The sequence below is a fragment of the Macrosteles quadrilineatus genome, unplaced genomic scaffold (genome assembly GCF_028750875.1).
Source record: "Macrosteles quadrilineatus isolate MER2022 unplaced genomic scaffold, UCM_ALF_1.0 Scaffold_47__1_contigs__length_942521, whole genome shotgun sequence".
Classification (NCBI taxonomy): domain Eukaryota; kingdom Metazoa; phylum Arthropoda; class Insecta; order Hemiptera; family Cicadellidae; genus Macrosteles; species Macrosteles quadrilineatus.
In genome coordinates, this window is record NW_026542640.1 from 704652 (window position 1) to 725554 (window position 20903).

Here is a 20903-nt window from a genome sequence, read left to right on the forward strand (position 1 = left end):
AAGTTGAACTCTATCCTAACTGATATCACTATGTTTCCTAATCGTAGGCATTTTTAATAAGTTAGGCGTGATTAATAAAAAAATGTTATGCTGATGTTTTTTAATAAAAGATTGTAAATATTCTTGCCTATTATCATTATTTTTGTATTTAAACAGTCATCTAACAATGTTACAAAATCAGGTAAAAATTTTGAACGTGCATTTCCCGTTGTGTATGAGAAGGGAAATCCCGTCTCGATCTCGTCTTGAAATTTTATGAGAAATAAAAAATCTCGTCTCGTCTCGTCTCGAACTAAAAATCCAATCTCGTCCATCCCTAATTTTTTAAAATATGAATGATGAACTTTCAATTATTGGTTATGACCATTTGTGTATTTTTTTATGTTAAAGTCTTAATCTTATACTTTCTACATAAAACCTTTAGTGTTTACATGAAAAATTGTCATTTGCAGTTCTTTGTATTTTATGATTAGGGTGATATTTGTATAATGATAATTGTGTATCGTGGTCATATTTTCATTTTTTTCTTAGTTGTACTGAAAATATTTATAGTATATTACCTATTCATCTTTATAATATATACCTGAAAAACTGGACTAGAAGACAGAACCTGCTATGCTACACAAAAGCCAGCCATTTTGTATGGCTAAACAAAAATACATGAAATTACCAGCAATCAAATTACTACATTACAATTCATAGACATTACCTTTAGGAAGTGTGCGGAAATCTATATGACAGGAGTATCTTTCAATGGAGATGTTTGTTTTTTCGTCAAAGTGAGGCGCTCGAATGTTCTTGGCTCTGACGGTCACTCTGTACACCGTGTTGGGAGCCAATCCTGCAAGCAACAAACTGTCTTTTAGTAAAAATTATTAAAATTAATTTTGATAACAGAAACCTTTTTCAAACCAACCTACATAAAAGGACCATTCTGTTTGAATTACATGCAAAAAATATACTTTAGAATAAGTATTGACAAAATATTCCTTATTCCTCTGAAATATTTATCAGAAAATAGTAACACAGCATTACAATATAATATATTGTAGTGATGGGTCGGTACTTAACGTCAAATGTAGGATCCACCGGTTCTTGGGAAAAGCACCGAGACCGAAAATCGATGTTGAAATGTCAGTACCGACAATTTTGGTACCAAGTTAATTGGTTATATTTTTATTTACGAAATTCAAATTGTCAACCATGATGATTATTTTTCACTTGAGGCTATTTGAAAGGGCATATTTATCATGAAATATTATCAATAGTAGGCTATAGGATGATTATTTCAGTGTTAGTTAGTTAACCCTTAACGCGTGCCCGGGGGTATGACATACCCCCACGTATGGTAATTTTGTCATAATTTTACAAGTATGGGGGCAGCCCTGGTGAGCATAACAGTAGCTGCCTAAAATAGCATATGCTATCATCTGGTCACAGGGTTGTTAGCCTTAACCAAGTCATTGACCTGTTATCACCACCCTGGTCTGGCATACCCCCACGTGCATGCTTGTGTTACCAGTACGGTGTTCATTGGGGGGTAACATTGAACAAGTGGTACCGACCCATCACTAATATATAGAGATGGTTGAACAGAAAGTCATAGGAGAATTTAATCTCTTTTGAAATTTAAAAGTTGAATTATAATGCATTCAACAATTAAGATTTCCTTTACTAAATACAAAATTTATGAAAAAATATACCACGTTTTCATTGTTGTTTCTATTTTAGGGGATGGAAAAAATAACTAATTCGCCTATTTTATTCCTGCAACCTTGATAAATATCTGTGAATTTCAATTAAAATCAGTATGTAACTGTAGACACTCTGGAGTTGGTCATTGGATTTATGTGACACCAACACAACAGAAAGCTGACAACAACATTTAATTGCAAAGATGGGTGAAGGATGAATTTAGGACGAGATGATAGCTTTGTTATGAAGATCAGCCGGTTTTTAGTCAGGGCTATTAATTTACCCCATTAGTCAATGGTTATGGCAGATAGGTCCAGTTTACTTTCTCAGGATCAAACCTGCAACCTTGGTGGCGAGAGGTAAGCGTAAGCCCCTCAGGGGGGATGTGGGCCCTTGTGGCACCCTTCCCTCAAGACTGCTGTGAGTCAGTTAATCTGTACTGTGTCCTTTAGTCACAGCCTACATGGGGTGCCACTGTTATCACTAAAGGCAGCGGATCTATGGTGGCAGAGTGAATGTCTGCCCTAGGGTCGGGGAGCAGCGACGCTAGTATGACCTGAGGCCGAGGTGATGGACACCGGTCCGGGCTCAGTGTCAATTGAGCAGCAGGCGGAGTGAATGGATCACGGTAAGGCTGCTGCACTGCTCTCCAGTTCTGGTATGTGTGCAGCGGTGCTGGAGTAGGTATTGATGAGCGGAGTGTATGGAACACGGTACGGTCTTCAAACTGCTAACCTGGTATTGTTTCAGAAGCTATGATGTCTGCTAATCAAACTACGGAAAATACCCCAGGTGGGTCAGCGCCTAGGCGTGAATCCCACCCCTCCATCTTGGAGGGCTGGTCCATGGATTCTGGGGAGGGCAAATTATCAGACAGTGTTTCAGAGACGAAGGTGGAGGGGGGCAAAGAGGCTTTTGCCAGGAGCTCCCTCATTGCTAGATCTCCACAAAATCTTGGTATCGACGACATTCAAATGCTTGAGGAAGCACACAGGGCTTTGGCGGGTAGTGTGGCTGACTCAAGCGCCCATTCAAATCTAACCCTGGGCTCTACCTCTGAGGTGGCAACACCGGATCTGAGCGTAAAGACCCAGGCATGTGCAACTGTTCCAGAACAGGAGAGAAGACAACGGCCATCTTTACCCCCTAGTGTGTGGAGGACACAGGTCAGGGCAAGGAAGGAGGCTGAGGGTACTTGGCTTTCAAAAGCTGAGTACAAAAAATCCAAAGGGTTTGTCAACAAGCCCAAGAGAAAAAGGCAGGCTGAAACTCCTAGTCCTGCTGGAGGAGAGGGCTCTGGTATTTCTCCTATGCGTAGAGTTTCAGGTCCACCGCAGCAGCATCAGACTCAGCAGACCCCAAAGCGGCCGAGAAGGTGGGATGTCCCACCCCCGCCGCCAAGGAGCACTGCAGAGGGCGATGCCAGCAAGGACTTGACCTTCAAGGACCAACTTTCAGGCTGGAAGATGGCGATTGTTCTGGAGAACTATCCTGACGATAGGTTCACTGATGAACAATTTTGCTTGTTACAGGAGAAACTGTTTGAGATGGTTATTATGGCCGCCACTCCTCAGCAGATCCTGAAAACCTACAAGGACAAAGGTGCCCTCGCAGTCTTGTGCGGAAACGAGGAGACCAGAGATTGGCTCAAGGAGGTGGCTGTTGGTCTGGGTCCGGTGGGCGTGGGGGGGCCGAGTGTGATTGTGGGGGATCATAGAGATCTCCTGCGTACCACCAAGGTCCTTCTCCATACCGACTGGATCCTGGCCAGGAAAGATCCTAAAGAAATCTTTGAGTTTGTCCAGAAGCTGAATCCTGGACTGTCAACCAGAGACTGGAGAGTGGTCAGTTGCAAGCGAGAGGCGGAACACCAAACTCTGGTTCTGGCAATTGACTGCGGGAGTGCCAAGTTCCTGAGGGACAGGGGCTGGAGGATTTTCTTGGGTATAACAAGAGTTCAGCTCAAGGTTCAGCTCAAGGTTCTTTCAGGTGCTCCTGATGACGATCCGAATACTGCAGGCGAACCTACAGCACAGTAAAGCTGCCACTGCGGTACTCTGTGCGAGTACAGCGGGTGGGGCTTTTGACTTTGCCCTTATCCAGGAACCCTGGGTTAGAGACGGCAATATAACGGGAATGGGGGTCTCTAGGGGCCAGGTATTCTCGGCTCAGGTCCGGAATCCTAGAACCTGCATTTGGACTAGTAATGACACCATTTGTGTGCCGGTTCTGGAATTTTGTTCCAGAGACATCACGACGGTAGAGACCAAATGCAGGGAGTCCGGACGGCGTCTTCTACTTGCTTCAGTATATATGCCGCAAGATGAGCCCACGCAGCCTCCGCAAGAGGAAGTCAGGAAGCTGGTCGAGCACTCGGCCAGGACCGGCGACGACCTCGTGCTGGGCTGTGACTCCAACTCCCACAACACTGCTTGGGGATGTAGGGATAATAACGCAAGAGGTAAGGCACTTCTTGAATACTTAGCCTCTAATGGTCTAATGATTGCTAATGTCGGTTCAGAACCAACTTTTCATAGCAGGGTTGGGGAATCTGTAATAGATCTTACTATAACCAACGTGGGGATCAGTCACAGAATTCTGGATTGGAGGGTATCCCAGGAACCTTCCCTCTCTGACCACAGACATATCATGTTCAACATTGGTAACTTTTCCTTGGAAAAGATTGAGTTCAGGAATCCCAGAAAGGCAGATTGGGATATGTACAGATCAACTCTTAAAGAGCGCATTGAATGCTTTGACACACAGTTCCCTTGGGTCAGAGACACCAACACGCTAGACCTTGCCTCTGGGAGCTTAGGCGAGGCCATTGTCACGTCCTTTGACGAGAGCTGCCCGCTAACGGTGAGGAAGCAGGGTAAAGTGAGTTGGTGGACCACAGAGCTCGCCAGCCTGAAAAAGAGAGTCAGGTCTCAGTTCAGGTGGGCGAAGAGGAAAAATAATTGGGATGGCTACCACAGATTGCTAACCCAATATAATATGGCTGTAAGGAGGGCCAAAAGGCTCTCCTGGAAACATTTCTGTAGCAAGCTAGAAAGTGTTAGAGATACATCTAGGATATACACTGTCCTAACAAAGGACAACTCCTCCAAGCTAGGCCCCCTCAAGGAGCCTGGGGGAGATATGCTGTATGAACCTAAGGAAGTGCTAAAGCTCATGGCGGCCACCCACTTCCCTGGCTGCATCATCCCAAGCGAGCCATTTGTGCCGGAGGATGAGGAACAAGCTGTCGCAAGGGCAAACAACACTCGGTGGAGGGTTGCGTGCCACATTGTGACACACAGTCGTGTGAGATGGGCCATAGGGTCACTCATCCCATACAAATCACCTGGACATGACGAGGTAAGACCTGTCTGTCTCCAGCAAGGTATCGATATTTTACTTCCGGCAATGAGTAAGTTGTTCAGGGCCAGCTTGGCCCTGGGACACATTCCCCCGGCCTGGAGCATCTCAAGGGTGGTTTTCATCCCAAAACCTGGTAAGGCAAGTTACACGGATCCCAAGTCCTTCCGTCCCATCTCTCTGTCCTCATTCCTGTTGAAGACCCTAGAGAAACTGGTGCTGAGGTATGTGGGGGACACAGTCCTCAGAGTCAATCCCCTACATAGAAACCAGCACGCCTATACCCCAGGAAGATCCTGTGACTCTGCCCTACATCACCTGGTAAGCAGAATCGACAAGGCGTTTGAGTTCAAGGAGATTGCCCTTGGGGCGTTCCTTGACATCCAGGGGAGGGCGCCTTTGACAACACTGAAACCCAGGCTGTTATCAATGCTGCCAGAGCTCGTGGATTCCATGAGGTGGTGTGCAGGTGGGTAGAGTCTCTACTTAAGAGGAGGAAGGTAAGACTCTTTCTTCACAATGAGGTTCTGGAGGCCAGGACCACACGAGGGTGTCCACAGGGGGGTGTACTCTCTCCTCTTCTCTGGAACCTTGTTGTGGACGACTTAATTAGATCTCTCAGTGATAGTGGTGTATTCGTTCAAGGATACGCGGACGACATTGTGATACTAGTTATGGGTAAATTCAATAACACGGTCTCCGACCTCATGAACACAGCCTTGAGGTCAGTTGGACAATGGTGCACAGAGGTAGGCCTTTCTATCAACCCCTCCAAAGTGGCGGTTATCCCCTTCACGAGGAGGCACGATCTAAATGGCATAGGACCTCTGAGACTACAAGACACAGTGCTTGAAATGCAGAATCAGGTAAAGTACCTGGGGGTGGTATTGGACCGAAAGCTGCAATGGGGGCCACAACTCCAAAAGGTCATTGATCGAGGTAAGTGGTCACTCATGGCCTGCAGACGGATGGTGGGAGGAACCTGGGGGCTCAAGCCGGTGCTCATGCACTGGCTATTTGTCTCCGTGGTAAGGCCCGCCATGACATACGGCTCACTCATGTGGTGGCCCAAGATGGACTCAGTGTCGGCGGTGAGGGATCTGGCTGCCGTCCAAAGACTCGCCTGTCTCATCATCACGGGCGCAATGAGCAGCTGTCCGGGAGCCTCACTGGACTGCCTTCTCAACCTCACTCCGATTGACCTGTATGTCAAGGTCACTGCGAGGAGGACTGCCTACAGACTCCAGTGTGAAAACCTTTGGTTGGATGTTGGAGGATCCCGAGGTCACTCTCGGATCACTCAGCAGGTAAGAGGGGAGGTAATGGACATGCCCTCGGATCACATGCCGACTCGATTCTTCTTCGCCAGACCATTCACTGTCCTCCTTCCGTCCAGGGATGAGTGGATGTCCGGTGGGAATCCTCTTCCACAAGGCGACCTTGAATGGTATACTGATGGCTCTAAGGTAAGAAGTGGGACTGGGGCTGGAATTAATGGAGTGCAGAACGGGGTGGACATTTGTCTTCCTATGGGCACTCACCCAACTGTGTTCCAGGCCGAAATGACTGCGATTATGGTATGTGCTAGGGAAAACCTGAGGCTAGGCTTCAGGGACATCAACATTTCCATTTTTACAGACAGCCAGGCTGCGCTCAAAGCGCTTGACTCCTATGAATTCAATTCTAAGGTGGTCTGGGACTGCCTTTCTGCGGTATGTGACCTGGACAGGCGCAACAAGGTAACGCTCTGTTGGGTTCCTGGGCACTCAGGGATAGAAGGGAATGAGGTGGCTGACAGGCTAGCAAATGTCGCGTCAGCCTCAGACTTCGTGGGACCACAGCCTTTCTGTGGAATCTCTCGTGAGCATGCATGTCACTCAGTCATGGCATGGGCTCAGGAGGAACACAGGAAAAGATGGGTTAGGCTTCAGCACCATAGGGTAAGTAAGCTCACCCTCTTCTCCCCTTCCCAGAGGGTCGCCTCCAATGCCCTACGCTTGGACAGGAGGCGACTCAGACAGATCACAGGAATGGTCACTGGACATGGCTTTCTGAAATTACACCTGCATCGCTTGAGGATCCACAATGGTGACACTGCGTGTAGGAAATGTGGGCAATCAGAGGAGACTGCTGATCACCTACTCTACGACTGCACAGCTCTGAATGAGGTAAGGGACAGTACTCTTGGTGCAATGACAAGGGGCAGACACCTTCCTCAGGAGGAGCTCATTGACAGGATGCTGGAGTTCATTAAGCAACTCAGGTTTGACGGACTCTGAAGTACCATGTGGGGAGCGCAAAAAGTCCATCAGTGGCTGACGTGCAACAGGACAAGGTCCGCCCCTACAGAATCAATCAATCAATCAATCAATCAACCTGCAACCTTAGTAGAACACTTAACTCCCGATTGTGTGCAGAACTGGTGAATTAAAGGTGAGAATCACTGACCTGTGATAGTGTGACGGTAGACCCCTGGCTTAACAGTGCGTAACTCTACGTTGTTAACACAGACAGTGTGCTGGTAGTTACTGTTACTCGGTAGCCATGATATGACAGCTGACGTAGCAGTCACACGACTAGCCTTGACTTGTGACGGGCCCAAGGGAACATCCTTGCCTATCACCATGGTACAGGCAGCATCTCTGGACGTCCTGCGATTAGCCGTCACTGACCTCACACTTATCCTATGGGGCTGCAACGCAAAAGTCAATTTGATGGATTATGTATAGATGATAAGAATCTGCTCAAAATTCACAGCTAATGTACCTTCTGACATTATTATTACTAAACAGCAATCCTTCATTGGATTATCTATGTAGATCATGTCGCAATAATTGAATACTTTTTATTCACTCACACACAGTATATAATATTTACAAACAATATATATAAAAAAAAATAAATTATGATGTGGCTGGTAAAGACAATGTATGGGTGTTAGTCTAGGATTGGGTCATTGAAGAATTATTTCAGAGAATAAAAATTTATCACCAAAAGACAATTGCCTTATTTTTCTATCAGCGAGTTTTGCAAATTGCACATTCAATTCGGAAGTCTTTTCACCATTTTATATGCCAAAACCAGAAATTTTCCGAACTAAGTTCAGAGTTCCAAGGAATTGCAGCACCTTGGATGATACAGCCTCTTGTATTGTGGCAGTCTAGTAATAAGTAATCTACACCCAAATAAAAACAAAGGTTGTTGTAAACTTCTTTGTTTCATAAAAAAATGCAGGAAGAAAAGTTTACAAATTAACTAATATTTATGGTAAGTATAACAGTATTTTACTACACAGGAATCAAACTATAACAATAGTAAATAATTTTAAGGATTAAGGACTAAATTGCAATTTTTAACTCCAAGAAGTGTTTGAGAAAAATATGGACTTTGACCATGTTGCTGAGACTATTGCTTTTACACTAGAGATATAAATAGGTACTGTAGAAATATGACTATCCAAATTCAATTGGGGATCAGGCCAATTTCGATAGTTTAAATTAATAAGGTCGGATTACAATTGGGATTCAAACATAACATACATTGAAAATAGTTATTTTATTACTAGGGTTGCTCGAAATAATACGAAACGTGTAGACACAACCACAGATAGGCAGATGCAAAACACAGTGACTGTAAATCAGTGGTGAGAAAAGTGGCTAAACTTGAGAGGGTTCTGATAACTCTTTGTTTTGCTGCTGTAAATAAAATACCATACAGAAATGTTGAATGTACTGTGGTACCGTGGACACTAGACAATGTGTTGAATACTAGACATAATCTATACATCTTTTTACCTCCCTCACTTTCACTTAATCTGCCTTCTTAAATATTACTTACAAATCTAAACATCGATTCAGTTAATCATAGTATGGATATTTGGTGTTTCAATGCATCACTTGTCAATTATAAGGAGAAACTTACCACAAAATAAAACCTCCAAAAACCTACAATACCATGACTAAGAACAATCTAAATCCATTATGCAAGCAACTTAATGTTTTAATTTCTTAATAATTAAGAATTATCGCAATCAATAGTTTAAATATTTATTTTGTGTCCATAAAGTGAATTGATGGCATTTACATTCTTTTGGTTGCAAGTTTTTTTTGTGTAATTTATTTGTTAGTAACACTGAAATTACAGCATTGGACTTGGGGTGTGTATTGAATTGAAAATTTCATTCTCTGTATTAAAGAGAACCTTTTCACAAAAAGTGACAACAACTTCATGCCGGCACAAGCATCAATAAATTTTGTAAGGATCGAATGATCTAGAGTGGCGAGCGGGTTGCACACACACATTAGAACCCATCCTTCACCACCATTGATTTTGTGTTTTTGAACAGTCATCTCTTAAACCACCGTTAGATCTCATTTAAACATGTATTTAGAGTAGAGGGAGACATGTCATTCGAATTTACAAGATTTGTACAACTTTTCTAGTATCAACACTTACTCTGTTAGAGTCGACCCCCTCCACCAGAGCTCTGGTTCTCTCAGTAGCTTTGACTGTGACCTTGAGCACTCCGTCAACGTAGACGTGGTAACAGTCGATGGGGGGTGACGTCGAAGTGTCTGGAGGATTCCATCCGATCAACACGCTCTTGTTGAGTTGCCGCTCCAACGTCAGTTGCTTCGGGGCGGGTACTAGTAGCGAGAAGAACACGTCTGACCACCAGAAATAACCACTAAACTACAATTGCTAAGCTAAGCTAAGCTAAGCTCACACTCGGCACATTGCACCCCTCCCAGCTACATTACTACAGAGTTGCACTACGTTCATTAGCTTAGCTTAGCATGAGGTGAGGAAACTAAGCGAAGAGAATGTAAATGAGTGAATGCTGTTAATATATGGTTTCTAAAACCTTGTACGAGTTTTACTTAAATTTAAGTCAGTTTAAAATATAAAAGCTGAGTTTATCAAGTGTGAATAAAGTTTGACTTTGATTGGAGATAAATTTAAAAAATAGTCTACATTGAAAAAAATAAAAGAAAAAAGGGGAAAACCATGTGGCTAATTTTGGAATATTTTGTATTTTGTAGAGGAAAGGAATTCAACAAGGAAGTGACCTGTCCAGAGACTAAAAGATGCAAAAAAACGTTTACTCAGCAATACCGGTATTTTGTCTATATGATTCCTTCAGAGAGTAAATAGAAAAGGATCATTAAAAGAAAAATAAATTATCTTATCTTCAGTCTACTCTTTGAAACAGTTTTGTTTAGAACAAAATACTTGTACTGTGTAAAGTTTGTTGTGTATCGCTAACCCCCTAAATTCCTATTTTCCTTTCCAAAATACCTTAAAAACAATAACGAGCATTTGAATATAGATTATAGATCATAATATAAAACTTATTTTTGAAAAAAAACTTTATTATTTCATCAAGAGAGGTTGTTTTAATTAAATAATTCAACAGATTAAAATTTTTATATTTTTACTTTCTCCCCTTATGCTGTACAGTGTACATAGTATACGGAGAAAGTATTGTTTTTGTCAAATTTGAGTTTGAGTTTTGAGTCCCCCTGGACAAAAAAAATTGTTTTCGAAGTGATGTGTGTGTTTGTGTGTGTGTCTGTAGGTGTGGATGTGTACAGAGCCATTTTGATGAAATTTCGTACTATTCCATGGTATCTCCAGGTGTTTCTTTTGTTTTTTTGAAATTTAGATTTCTAATGGTGATTTTTCCATAAAACCCCATAAATTAACAGACAATTCAAATTTAATCAAAAACGACCTGAACAATTTTGATGCAATTTCTGTATGTTACGGCCCTTTAAATTACAAACAAAATGGTACAACTCCCATAGCTGGAAAAACTATGGTTCAAAAGTTATTGTAACTAATGTTATTTTCCCATAAAAACCCCATAAAATAACAAAAAATCTTATTAAAAAACCAGGTTTTGATAAAAATTTGTATGTTATGGTTCTTATAATTCTAAACAAAATAGCGCAACACCCATTGCTGTAAAAATTATGGTTCAAAAGTTGTTGTTACTTTTGTGATTTTCCCTCATAGTGAAAATATCATAGGATTGTTGACAAGCTAATGGGAGAAAGTATGTGTCAGATTGCTGATATCGTTTATTATTTTAACGTGCTATGATTCATTGTTACTTTATATGTTTTTTTACTATGCCAGGTTCAAGAACGCAAACTATATTAGATTACCTTTTTTTGTTGTTGTCTATGTTCTTGAGTAACATGTTTGAGTGTCACACTATGCATTTCGCCAGCTTGTGTGGCATCTTCAGGGGGTCTTCTTAAATTATCTTCTTATCACTAACACTAATAAGACTACAGTGGCTATATATACAACAATATTTACACATGTCACTGGTATCCCAATCAATCAAGTCCAGGAGACGACAGGAGGTCTTTTTTCCTCTGTTTCACTTCTTGGACTGGAAGTGTTGGCATTTGAGCTGTTCAACAGTTCACCCTCTACTGTTGGGGTTTCCAGGTTTATGGCAGCTGCTTTGATCTCTGTAGTATTGCTGGGGTGTTGATGTGTTTCCAGTTATTGTGTCAGTTTCAATGTTGTATATTGAAATGAAATGTGTTTATTGTCTTGTGAATTTATACAAATTATTGACAATGTCCGAAAACTGCTAAAACTAGCATAGTCAGTTAATTAATACAATATAAAATATTTACAAGAATACTACACACAAGGAGACATGTTACAATACATACTTTAATATTACAACCAAATAATCTTATTGTTAAGAAAAATGCAAGGCGTTTGGAATAATGGAAGTTATTAAACCCCATAACAAACTAAATCCAACAGTAATTTGGTAAATTTGCTAGCTCTACTTAAAAATTAATAAAAGGCATTTCAAAAAAATCTTTTAGAGAATAAAAAGGGTTGTTCAAAAGCCATTTGTAGAATTTAGATTTAAAAGTTTGTTTAGGATATTTTGTTATTAAATGTAGCTTGTTGTATATTTTTAGTGAGATTACAATATGACTTTAAGAGTTAGAGAGAGTAAGAGTAAGAGACAATAAGAGTTTTAGACAGTCTAAAAAAATCTATGGTAGCAACGTTTTTATTCCTTGTATTATGAACATGAGAATTTTGTTTGATAAGGTCGGGATTTTTTAAAATATATGATACAGAGTCAAATTTATAAATGTTAATTACTGTTGGAATTTGTAGTTGAATGAACAGGGGTTAGTTTGAAAAGTGTTGAGCTAGTATAATCTTTCTTAATTCTTTTATAGGGGGTGTTTATATCCATTTATCTTTACATGTTTGTATATTTGGTATCTTTCTTGTACTTTCGCTAATGGTTTTGAGTGAGTTTTGTTAAGAATCACAAGGGAATTGGGAAATGTGTGAGTTGGGTTTTGTTTGATGTGTTTGGCTACCACTTATGTGGGGTTGTTACGAAGACTGGTATTATGTTCTTTAAATTGTTGAACAAATGATCTGTTGGGTTTTTATAGCCTATGTATTGGTTGTTACATGGTAGTTTACAGACAATTTTGTACAAGCCACTTCCAGTTGATTGTTAGTTAACATGGCGATGATATTGGGCTTGCATGTTGTTTATGGACATGGATTTTATTATGCTCTTCTTTTTTTGTATTATTGTGTATCTAAGTTGTAATTTACAGGTATATAAACAAAAGAATGAATGCCATTCCCGGCATCCCAACCGAGATAACAGTGACATGTGTAAATAGATTTCAAGATTTGTAATGGTTGTAGTGATAAGAAGAAGAAGATAGCTTAAGAAGGCCCCTTGAAGATGCCACACAACCTAACAAAATGTGCATAGGGTGACACCCAAACATCTTATTTAAGAACAGGCAACAATGAAAAGGTAATCTAATAGTATGGTTACTTTTGTAAAGATGGAATAATAATGCATATCTCAATGGTTTTCAACTAGTGTTTGACATTAACAAGGAAATAAACAGTAAATACTGATAATCCATTCTTAAGCAATCTTAAAAACACAATTGTACTCTGTAGAATGCACTTGGTGTTTTTTAAATAAAAGAATGGCAATCACAAAGGTTTTGGTTTGGTCTGTATTCTGTAATACCAATTGTATCAGCAGATTTGTTCATTTTTACCGATTGATACATCTTGAATAATATAGTAAGCAGAATTTGTATAGCTGATCAATATGGTTTGGTCATTACTCATTATCTATGTTGTGATCAGTACACATTATTATTCAAATATAAATTTTATATGAGCCAAACCACTAAAAATTACAAAAAAATTTAAGAAACTTATTTATTTAAAAAAATAATATCTATTAAAACTCGTATTTGATATGAAAAAGCAAAATTTTCAATTAGTTGTTACTGTTTTGAGAGTGAGTAATTAAATGTAAACTTGCTGAGTGTTTATTTTTTGAACTGCTTCATGTGTAGCAGTTTTTTTTCATACAAACCATCTTGTTAGGTGATAAGTAGTTAATATTTTGGTATATGGAGATAATTAGATTTATGAGACAATGGAAACAACATGTTTTAGATAGCATGTGAACAGCTTTATGAAATAATAGCTTGTATTGATTAAAAGAATATAATCTTGACAAGAAAAAAAAGGTAGTTTCAATGTAGGTAGTTAAAATCTAGGAAGAACATGAGCAGACCTATAACAGAATGTGATGCAAGGCACAAGCAGCTATACATGAAATGAATGCAATCTTCTTGCATGCAATATACCTGGCAAAAACATATTAAATATTTACTGAGTTCTGATCGCAGTTATTACTGAGATAACATGAAGAAAATAAACCATAAGTACCTTTAAAAAAAAAAAATAAATAAAAAAAACCATAAAGAAGGTTTTAAGACACCTACAGTTTAACGAATTTCATAAGCTAATTATTTTCAGCCGATACCATTAAAGTGTAAAGTGAAAACAACATTGGTAATGTAGGCCTACTGTATAAGAACTATTATCATCAATGGATAAGAGCAGGCTTTTACCTTTAATATCTGTGTGTGTCGGTTAGCACGATAACTTGAGTAAAAACCATCCAATTTTGATGAAATTCAGTACTAACATGTAAATTGTAAATCTATGCTCATTCCAACTAGTTCCTGAACCAGGATAATCGGACTATGGAGAACACGGTTTTGACACTCAAAATATAATTTGTTGTGGTTTTTTTTTTGTGGAGCTAACAAAAAGAAAGTAATTTTGTATACTGAAGCATTTTTAATGGCTACAAATAAAATTCAATAAAGCTATAAATTTAATTTTCCCTTGTAAATCTTATGGAGAATAAGAAACTGTAATATTTTGAAAAAGTTTTGGGAATTCATTTATTTTATAGCTATCTACATAAAAAAAAAACACGCTTTATGACATTCCTTGTAGTAGCAAACCTAAGTAATGACTAAACCTAATGTTATTTAAATAAACCTAACATATTTAAGGGGAAACTTTAGTGCAAAACCAATCAGACAAATTAAAGTTTGCTTAGTCAGCACTGCTAATAGATTTAAGACTGCAAATAGTTCCCCCACTCTGGCCATAAAGCTGTATAATGGTCTCAGTATTGAGATCAGAGGCCTAACAGTTAAAGCGTTTGTAGCGCACATGTCTAGGGAGTTGAAGACTAGGCCCCTTTACTCCATCAGGGAATTTTTTGAAACCCCTGACTCAGTTTGGACATCATGATCCACCCCCTTGTATAGTGTATATAGTCAAAGTTTTAAAGTTTTAATTTTTTGTAACGCAATCTATCCAGCTATGGCTGGGCAACGATAAAGAACCGGTAAAGGTAAAAGCTAGTCAACAGGCTTGCTGCGGCGGAGGTATTTTTTTAAATTTCTAATAGCCATGTGTGGTTATGAGTCCAGTTGACAGTGACTGAATGATAGATTAAAAGAGGACTTAGGGAACTAAGTATATAACATCATGCTACTGTAAATCTATTTCTATATAATGATAGCTACCTGGGCCTTCACCTGAATGAGTGTCTTCTTCTTCATCATCCAAAGCATCAGCTAGATCCATATCAGGAACCACTCTCTTGCTGTATTCTTCTGAAACCAAGACAACAACTGCTTAGTAACTGTTTTCATCACAATATATACCACTTTTATGGTATTCATTTTACCAAACAAAGCTGACTTTTAAAAATATTTCACTAATTACCTGTTCCTAGCAAAGGTTAGTTTTTTAAAAGAAACAACAAGGCTGGTTTAGAACGTTTGGTAACAGCCATTCTACTAATTTTTTTTCTAATGAGGCCACCACCTTAGAGGGGTGAAACATCAAGTTTAATAAGAGGAATTGTTGCATAAATTATCCTTCAAGAAACTGCAACCATTCCTTTAATTAATACAAACTAAACATCAAAAATAATTTAAATGGAGAAGTTCAATTATGTGTTGTTAACAAGTAGTGGATTCTCAACTGCCTATAACTTTTTTCTTAGGTGAATTAATTATGTATCTGTTCCTTATTTCTTAATATATTATTGGCAAATAATGAAATGCAGATTAGAAATCATAAGAAAAAAATTAACCGAAAATATCATCAACAAATATGATGTTCTGTATACAGTGCAGAAGGTATTGTGGGGGTATTGAACAGTACAGTACAATACAGTAGCTAAGCGAACTATCCTTTATATTAGGGGTTTTGGCCAGATGGCATGTCTTATTTTAGATATAATTATCTCATTGATCTTAGCTCTATTTGGTGCAGATGAGTGTTTAAATTACCTAAGCATAATGCTCAAAATTCATCTGCAGAGTCTAAAATACAACTTTAATACAGTGCGACTGCCGGGAACCGGACGAATTTGCAACAGCTGTTACATTGTTGCTACACGTGCTAGGGAGATTGAGGTTATGTCATTGTTTTGAGTGAGCTTTACCATTTTAGTCACGATGGATCAGTGGTCAGTGCAGCATCGTGTTTTTGCATATGACACATTTATTAAAAATGGCGAATCCGTTATCAAAAACACAGCGTATCTTCCGACGCCACTTTAATATTGCGCGAAATGACACGGTTCCAAGCCGGAATACATTGCTAAGATGGGTGCACAAGTTCAGAAAAACAGGAACAGTATCAAAGAAAAAGCCACCCGGTCCAGCAAGAACAGTGAGAACACCAGACAACATCGCCACAGTGAGAACTGCTTTGATGAGGAGCCCGAAGTTTTTTGAGGAAAATGGAGTCACAGTGACAGTGAATTCTGCACGCTATGTTCATATGTTGGAAACATATCTAAAGCCACAAATTCGGAGGCGAGGAATAAACGTGAAAAATGTTTACTTCCAACAAGATGGGGCCACAGCACATACTGCCGCTGCATCGATGTGAGTTGTGAAGAAGATGTTCCCTGGCAAGTTGATTTCACGTTTTGGTGACGTGCCGTGGCCGCCGAGGTCACCAGATTTGTCGCCCTGTGACTATTTCTTATGGGGGTATTTGAAAGCTCGTGTCTATGTTCACAAACCACGAACATTATTGCAGCTAAAAGATGCAATCACCGAAGAGGTGAATTTGATTGGGCAAGACATGTTGATGAGAGTGCGTAATGATTTTCTCCAGAGGTTGGAAACCTGTATCCAGGTTAACGGCCATCATATGCATGATATCATCTTTAAGAAATAAACCCAAACTAGGATAAAAGGTTCCATAAAACATATGTTTTTTGAAATGGTATGTTTTCACCAATATATATTCAACAATTAAATAATTTTACTATATAAAATAAGGTTGTACTATTCATTTAAAAAACGTCCGGTTCCCGGCAGTCACCCTGTACTAAACCCAAATATTAGACAAAACATATAAAAATACAAAAAGAGGGAAAGCGTAAACCCTATATTTATGTTATATTTGTAGAAACAAAAGAGGAAGAATAAGTAAAACTACTTAAATAAGTTACCCGTTCCAATCAAATAATATAACTTAAACATAAAATAGAATTTTTAATTAGGAGTTCACAATTTGTTACAAAAACATATAACGGTAAAGTATGAAAACGGATAACATAGAATCATTTCTTATGGTTGGGTTATGGGTTGTACAATAAGTCTTAACTATTACCACACCTTATGTCATAGTTAACCTTTTATACAAAATGAGCAAAAATGAAGAAATAATTATATAGTTCAAAGTTGCTAAAATATCAAGTAAGCAAGCAAATGAAACGCATTAAGATGAATATCAAAATCAGAAATACTTACAATACAGGCATACATAGCGAAACAAAACTTACTATATGTACTAGAAGCAAAGATGAGTACTGTATCAAATAAAAATTTGGTCTAGGACTAAAATTTTTTCCTGGAAACAGCAAAGATACAAATAGTTTAGTCAAATGTAAAATTTTAAAACGTTTTAGCTCCACACGATGCATACAATCAGGTTAAAATTATCATGTGTATAAAAACAAAAATTCAAGGTGGGAAATAATTATTTTCTCAGAAACATTCTAATAATTATTATAATAAGAAGACTACGGGAGATTATAAGGCATCCCTCTGATTGGCAGAGAGTTGGCATAGTTATCTCTGTCAAAACTGTACCGTCTACTTGTGTTAGGTTAAGTGCACAAATATTCTAAACTCGATTGGTGAAAAGTGTATTCTCCATGTAGGTCTTGTAGTGGTAAAATTAGTCAACATAAATAAAGAAAAGGTCTCAATCTAAAAATAATGTTTTTAGGGTTTTGCACTTGTACAGTTGTTCATATTTTCATGATACATTACTTGTTCTGATGGAACATTAATCTTTTTAGAGTAGTCAAGTATCTCCATTGCAAGTCCTCCTACTTTCTGATATCATAATTATTACAACACGTGGTACACGACAACAGGCTTAGGATGAGTTTAGCATTATAATGTTTCACATCAAAGCTCTTTAAATATAATGTTATTATAAGTAAGCTAAAAGAGACAACAAAACACTCAACTAACGCACATCATTGCGACAGAGCATCAACACTGTAAATCTGTTTAGTCATGGTGGAAAGCGAGACCAGCTGAAACCTGATAGGAAGGCAGATCCAAAGGTGAAAATGATGAGAAAATAGAGGAACCGAAACATTAAGACAGAACTTATCTAGACATGAAGTAATACCAAGAGGTGATCTCATTGTCAGGGAAAGGGCAAGAAGAAGAGGGGTTGTTTTAGTAAGTCACCAGGTGAGAGGTGGGAAGGCATCCACACATACCCTTATGGTACAGACCCACTTTTGTGGGGAAAACACACAAAATTAGATAGTTGGACCACAAATTATACAATTCTGGTAACAGAACTCAAAGTTTGTTCTTTTCTACATTATTACTGATGATAAACTGGTAAAAGCATCCTGTTTTGTAAGCCGCAAAACTGATTTTATGATTATGCAACAACACAATGAATACTTAAAAACAAAGCAAAGTGTTAATTTTTTCTTATAAATAACACCAATAAATCACTATCTCAGGCCAACAATCTATCACTAATTTTATCATACCTAATCCAATGAACTAGTAACATCATAGATAAAACATACTCCCACAAGTAGATTTCTCATCCTTATGGAACAGCTGAAGACAATTTTATTGTTAGTTCTGTACGGTTTATGTAGAGGTCATGTTTTGTTTACAATTTGTTTCCAGTTATTACAGTCATTTAAAACCTTGTTTAACCAAATAATACGATCTAATCATAAACAATAACTTGTCCCCTAGTTATATAACCAAACAGCAAAGCACAAATCAAGAAATTAACCCTAAAATAATATAAACAAAATTTCGTCGACACTAGCGCCCAGTGTCACCGAACATGAACTAGACACGAAAAACGTGCTTCAAAATTTGCAATTGGATGACAAGTCTACTTGTGTTGGTTAGTCTATGGTAACATTCTACCCTTTTATTAAAAAGTCTTTTCCACCAAATATGCATAACCAGTCTTAGTCTAACTGATTTCCTCTGTATAAAATGTTGTTTTAATACTTCCTCTTCATGATGATCTAAGGCCTATTAGATTCCCTGTAAGGTCCATTAGGTATTATAGTCTGTATTTTGAATGTTTTTTTTGTCCAATTCGACAAATATACCCTAATTATATAACACTGTCTCCAACTAAGAAATATTGTCCTTTTTTATTTTGAACTGGCATTATTAACTCTTTTTATTACAGAAGAATACCTCTAGTTCGGGTTCAGTAAGAGTGGCCACCGGATGTTCCAGCTGGTCTCAGGGAGATAAGTCACATTGTCACAAGCGAATGACCTTTGACAGGATTCAACTTGAATTTTTAGTTTCCGTAGTTTAGTTTACGGGTGCTTCTACGTGATCGGTTACAATTTTCCTACAGTAAAGGGTTGTGTTAAACACTGTGTTTTGATCCGTGATTTCACACATTATGTTCATTATGTTTTTTACTGTGCAGTATTAGATTGTTCACAGGGGTGAATTTTGTGACTTGTGAGTAAATGTGAGCTCTGTATGCGGGCTTACTGTTACAAAATGTCTTCTAAAAAGAGTGAAATAAGTAAACATATATTTGTGACAATGGAACAAAGATTCGACATTCTAGAGCATCTCGATAGGGGCAAATCAGTCCAGTGTTGCGAAAACATATCTATAAAAGGAAACAAAAAGGCAATACAAGAAAGAGATGTCAAAAGCATCATTTTGGTAAGCAATGCTGTAAAAGAATATTTTACACTGTTATTTTTTAACTTGAATGGTTCTTGTTTAAATAAAATAAATAAATAAAAACGTCTTTATTAGCCAGCGTTTCTCTGATACATGTCAGTTTTTCAGAACAACTTTTGTCATTAACCTATTGCACTTACAACTAAACATGCATATCTTTTAAAAACTTTTTAATCTTAATCTTAAAGGTATTGTTGGATGCAACGGTTTTTAGGCTCTCGGGTAGTCCGTTGTACAATGTGGGTCCGAAATATGAGAAACTTTTCTTTCCCAATTCCAAGGTGACCCTTGGAAAGTGAAGCCTCCCACCATGACGTGTCCTACGTTGTATGACCTCATCCCGGACAGAAAGCCTCTCGCAAAGATAGTCGGGCTCACGGAGAGTCAGTACCCTGTGAGTCATGCAGCACGTCAAAAACCTGCACATGGCTTCCATGGGCAACATCCCGGCTGCTTCACGGAAAGGGGATACATGATCAAATTTTTTAAGGCAGAATACAAATCTGATTGCTGAGCTTTGAATTCGCTGTATTCTGCACATGTCTTCCTTAGTGATACTATTGCCATATGCAGGGAAGCAGTAGTAGACTACTGACAATATCAGTGACTGCATGAGTTGAAGCTTTGCAGCCTCAGGCAGCATACCTCTGAACCTGTACAGACCTCTCAGTCTTCCTATTGCTCGTTGGGAGACATGCGTGACGTGATCTTTAAAATTCAAATTTCTGTCAATAATGACGCCAAGAGTTTTGGCTTTGTCACAGACTGCCAGACTCCTGCCATCAAGATTGATGCTCAAGCCATTATCTCTCAGTGTCTGTACTAGGTTCACAGGGGCAGTATGAAGTACAGTGCACTTGTCTGGATTTAGCCTAAGCCCATTAATGCTAGACCATTTGGAGATGTTCTCCAGATCAGTGTTGATCTTGTCGATGGCCTCACTCATGTAACCAGGCTCATAAGACAAGTGCAACTGGGAATCATCTGCATACAAGTGTGCAGTACAATGTTTTACACAGCTGGGAAAGTCAGCTGTGTAAAGCGTGTAAAGTACAGGCCCCAAACAGCTACCTTGAGGAACGCCCCGTTTTTTGACGAGGGGATACGATGTTTCACTACCCAATCTGGTAACCTGCATTCGGTCGATAAGGTAAGAGCGAATCCAGGTAGTGATTCTATCACTAAAACCCATATATT

The 20903-nt window shown here is 38.8% G+C and overlaps 1 protein-coding gene across 20 annotated transcripts in view; it reads right to left on the minus strand.

Moving 5' to 3' along the window:
* The window catches only part of LOC129005957 (RIMS-binding protein 2-like), a 245772-nt gene that overhangs the window by 100455 nt on the left and 124414 nt on the right, over positions 1 to 20903 (minus strand). For 10 of the 20 annotated variants that reach the window (XM_054435014.1, XM_054435007.1, XM_054435016.1 and 7 more), the window contains 4 exons: positions 14988 to 15077; positions 9511 to 9722; positions 7504 to 7747; positions 710 to 841 (listed from right to left, as the gene is read on the minus strand). In XM_054435014.1, the coding sequence (XP_054290989.1) occupies positions 710 to 841; positions 7504 to 7747; positions 9511 to 9722; positions 14988 to 15077 (678 nt within the window). The remainder of the gene's footprint in view (positions 1 to 709; positions 842 to 7503; positions 7748 to 9510; positions 9723 to 14987; positions 15078 to 20903) is intronic. The other 10 variants (XM_054435013.1, XM_054435006.1, XM_054435010.1 and 7 more) reach the window with 6 other exon arrangements.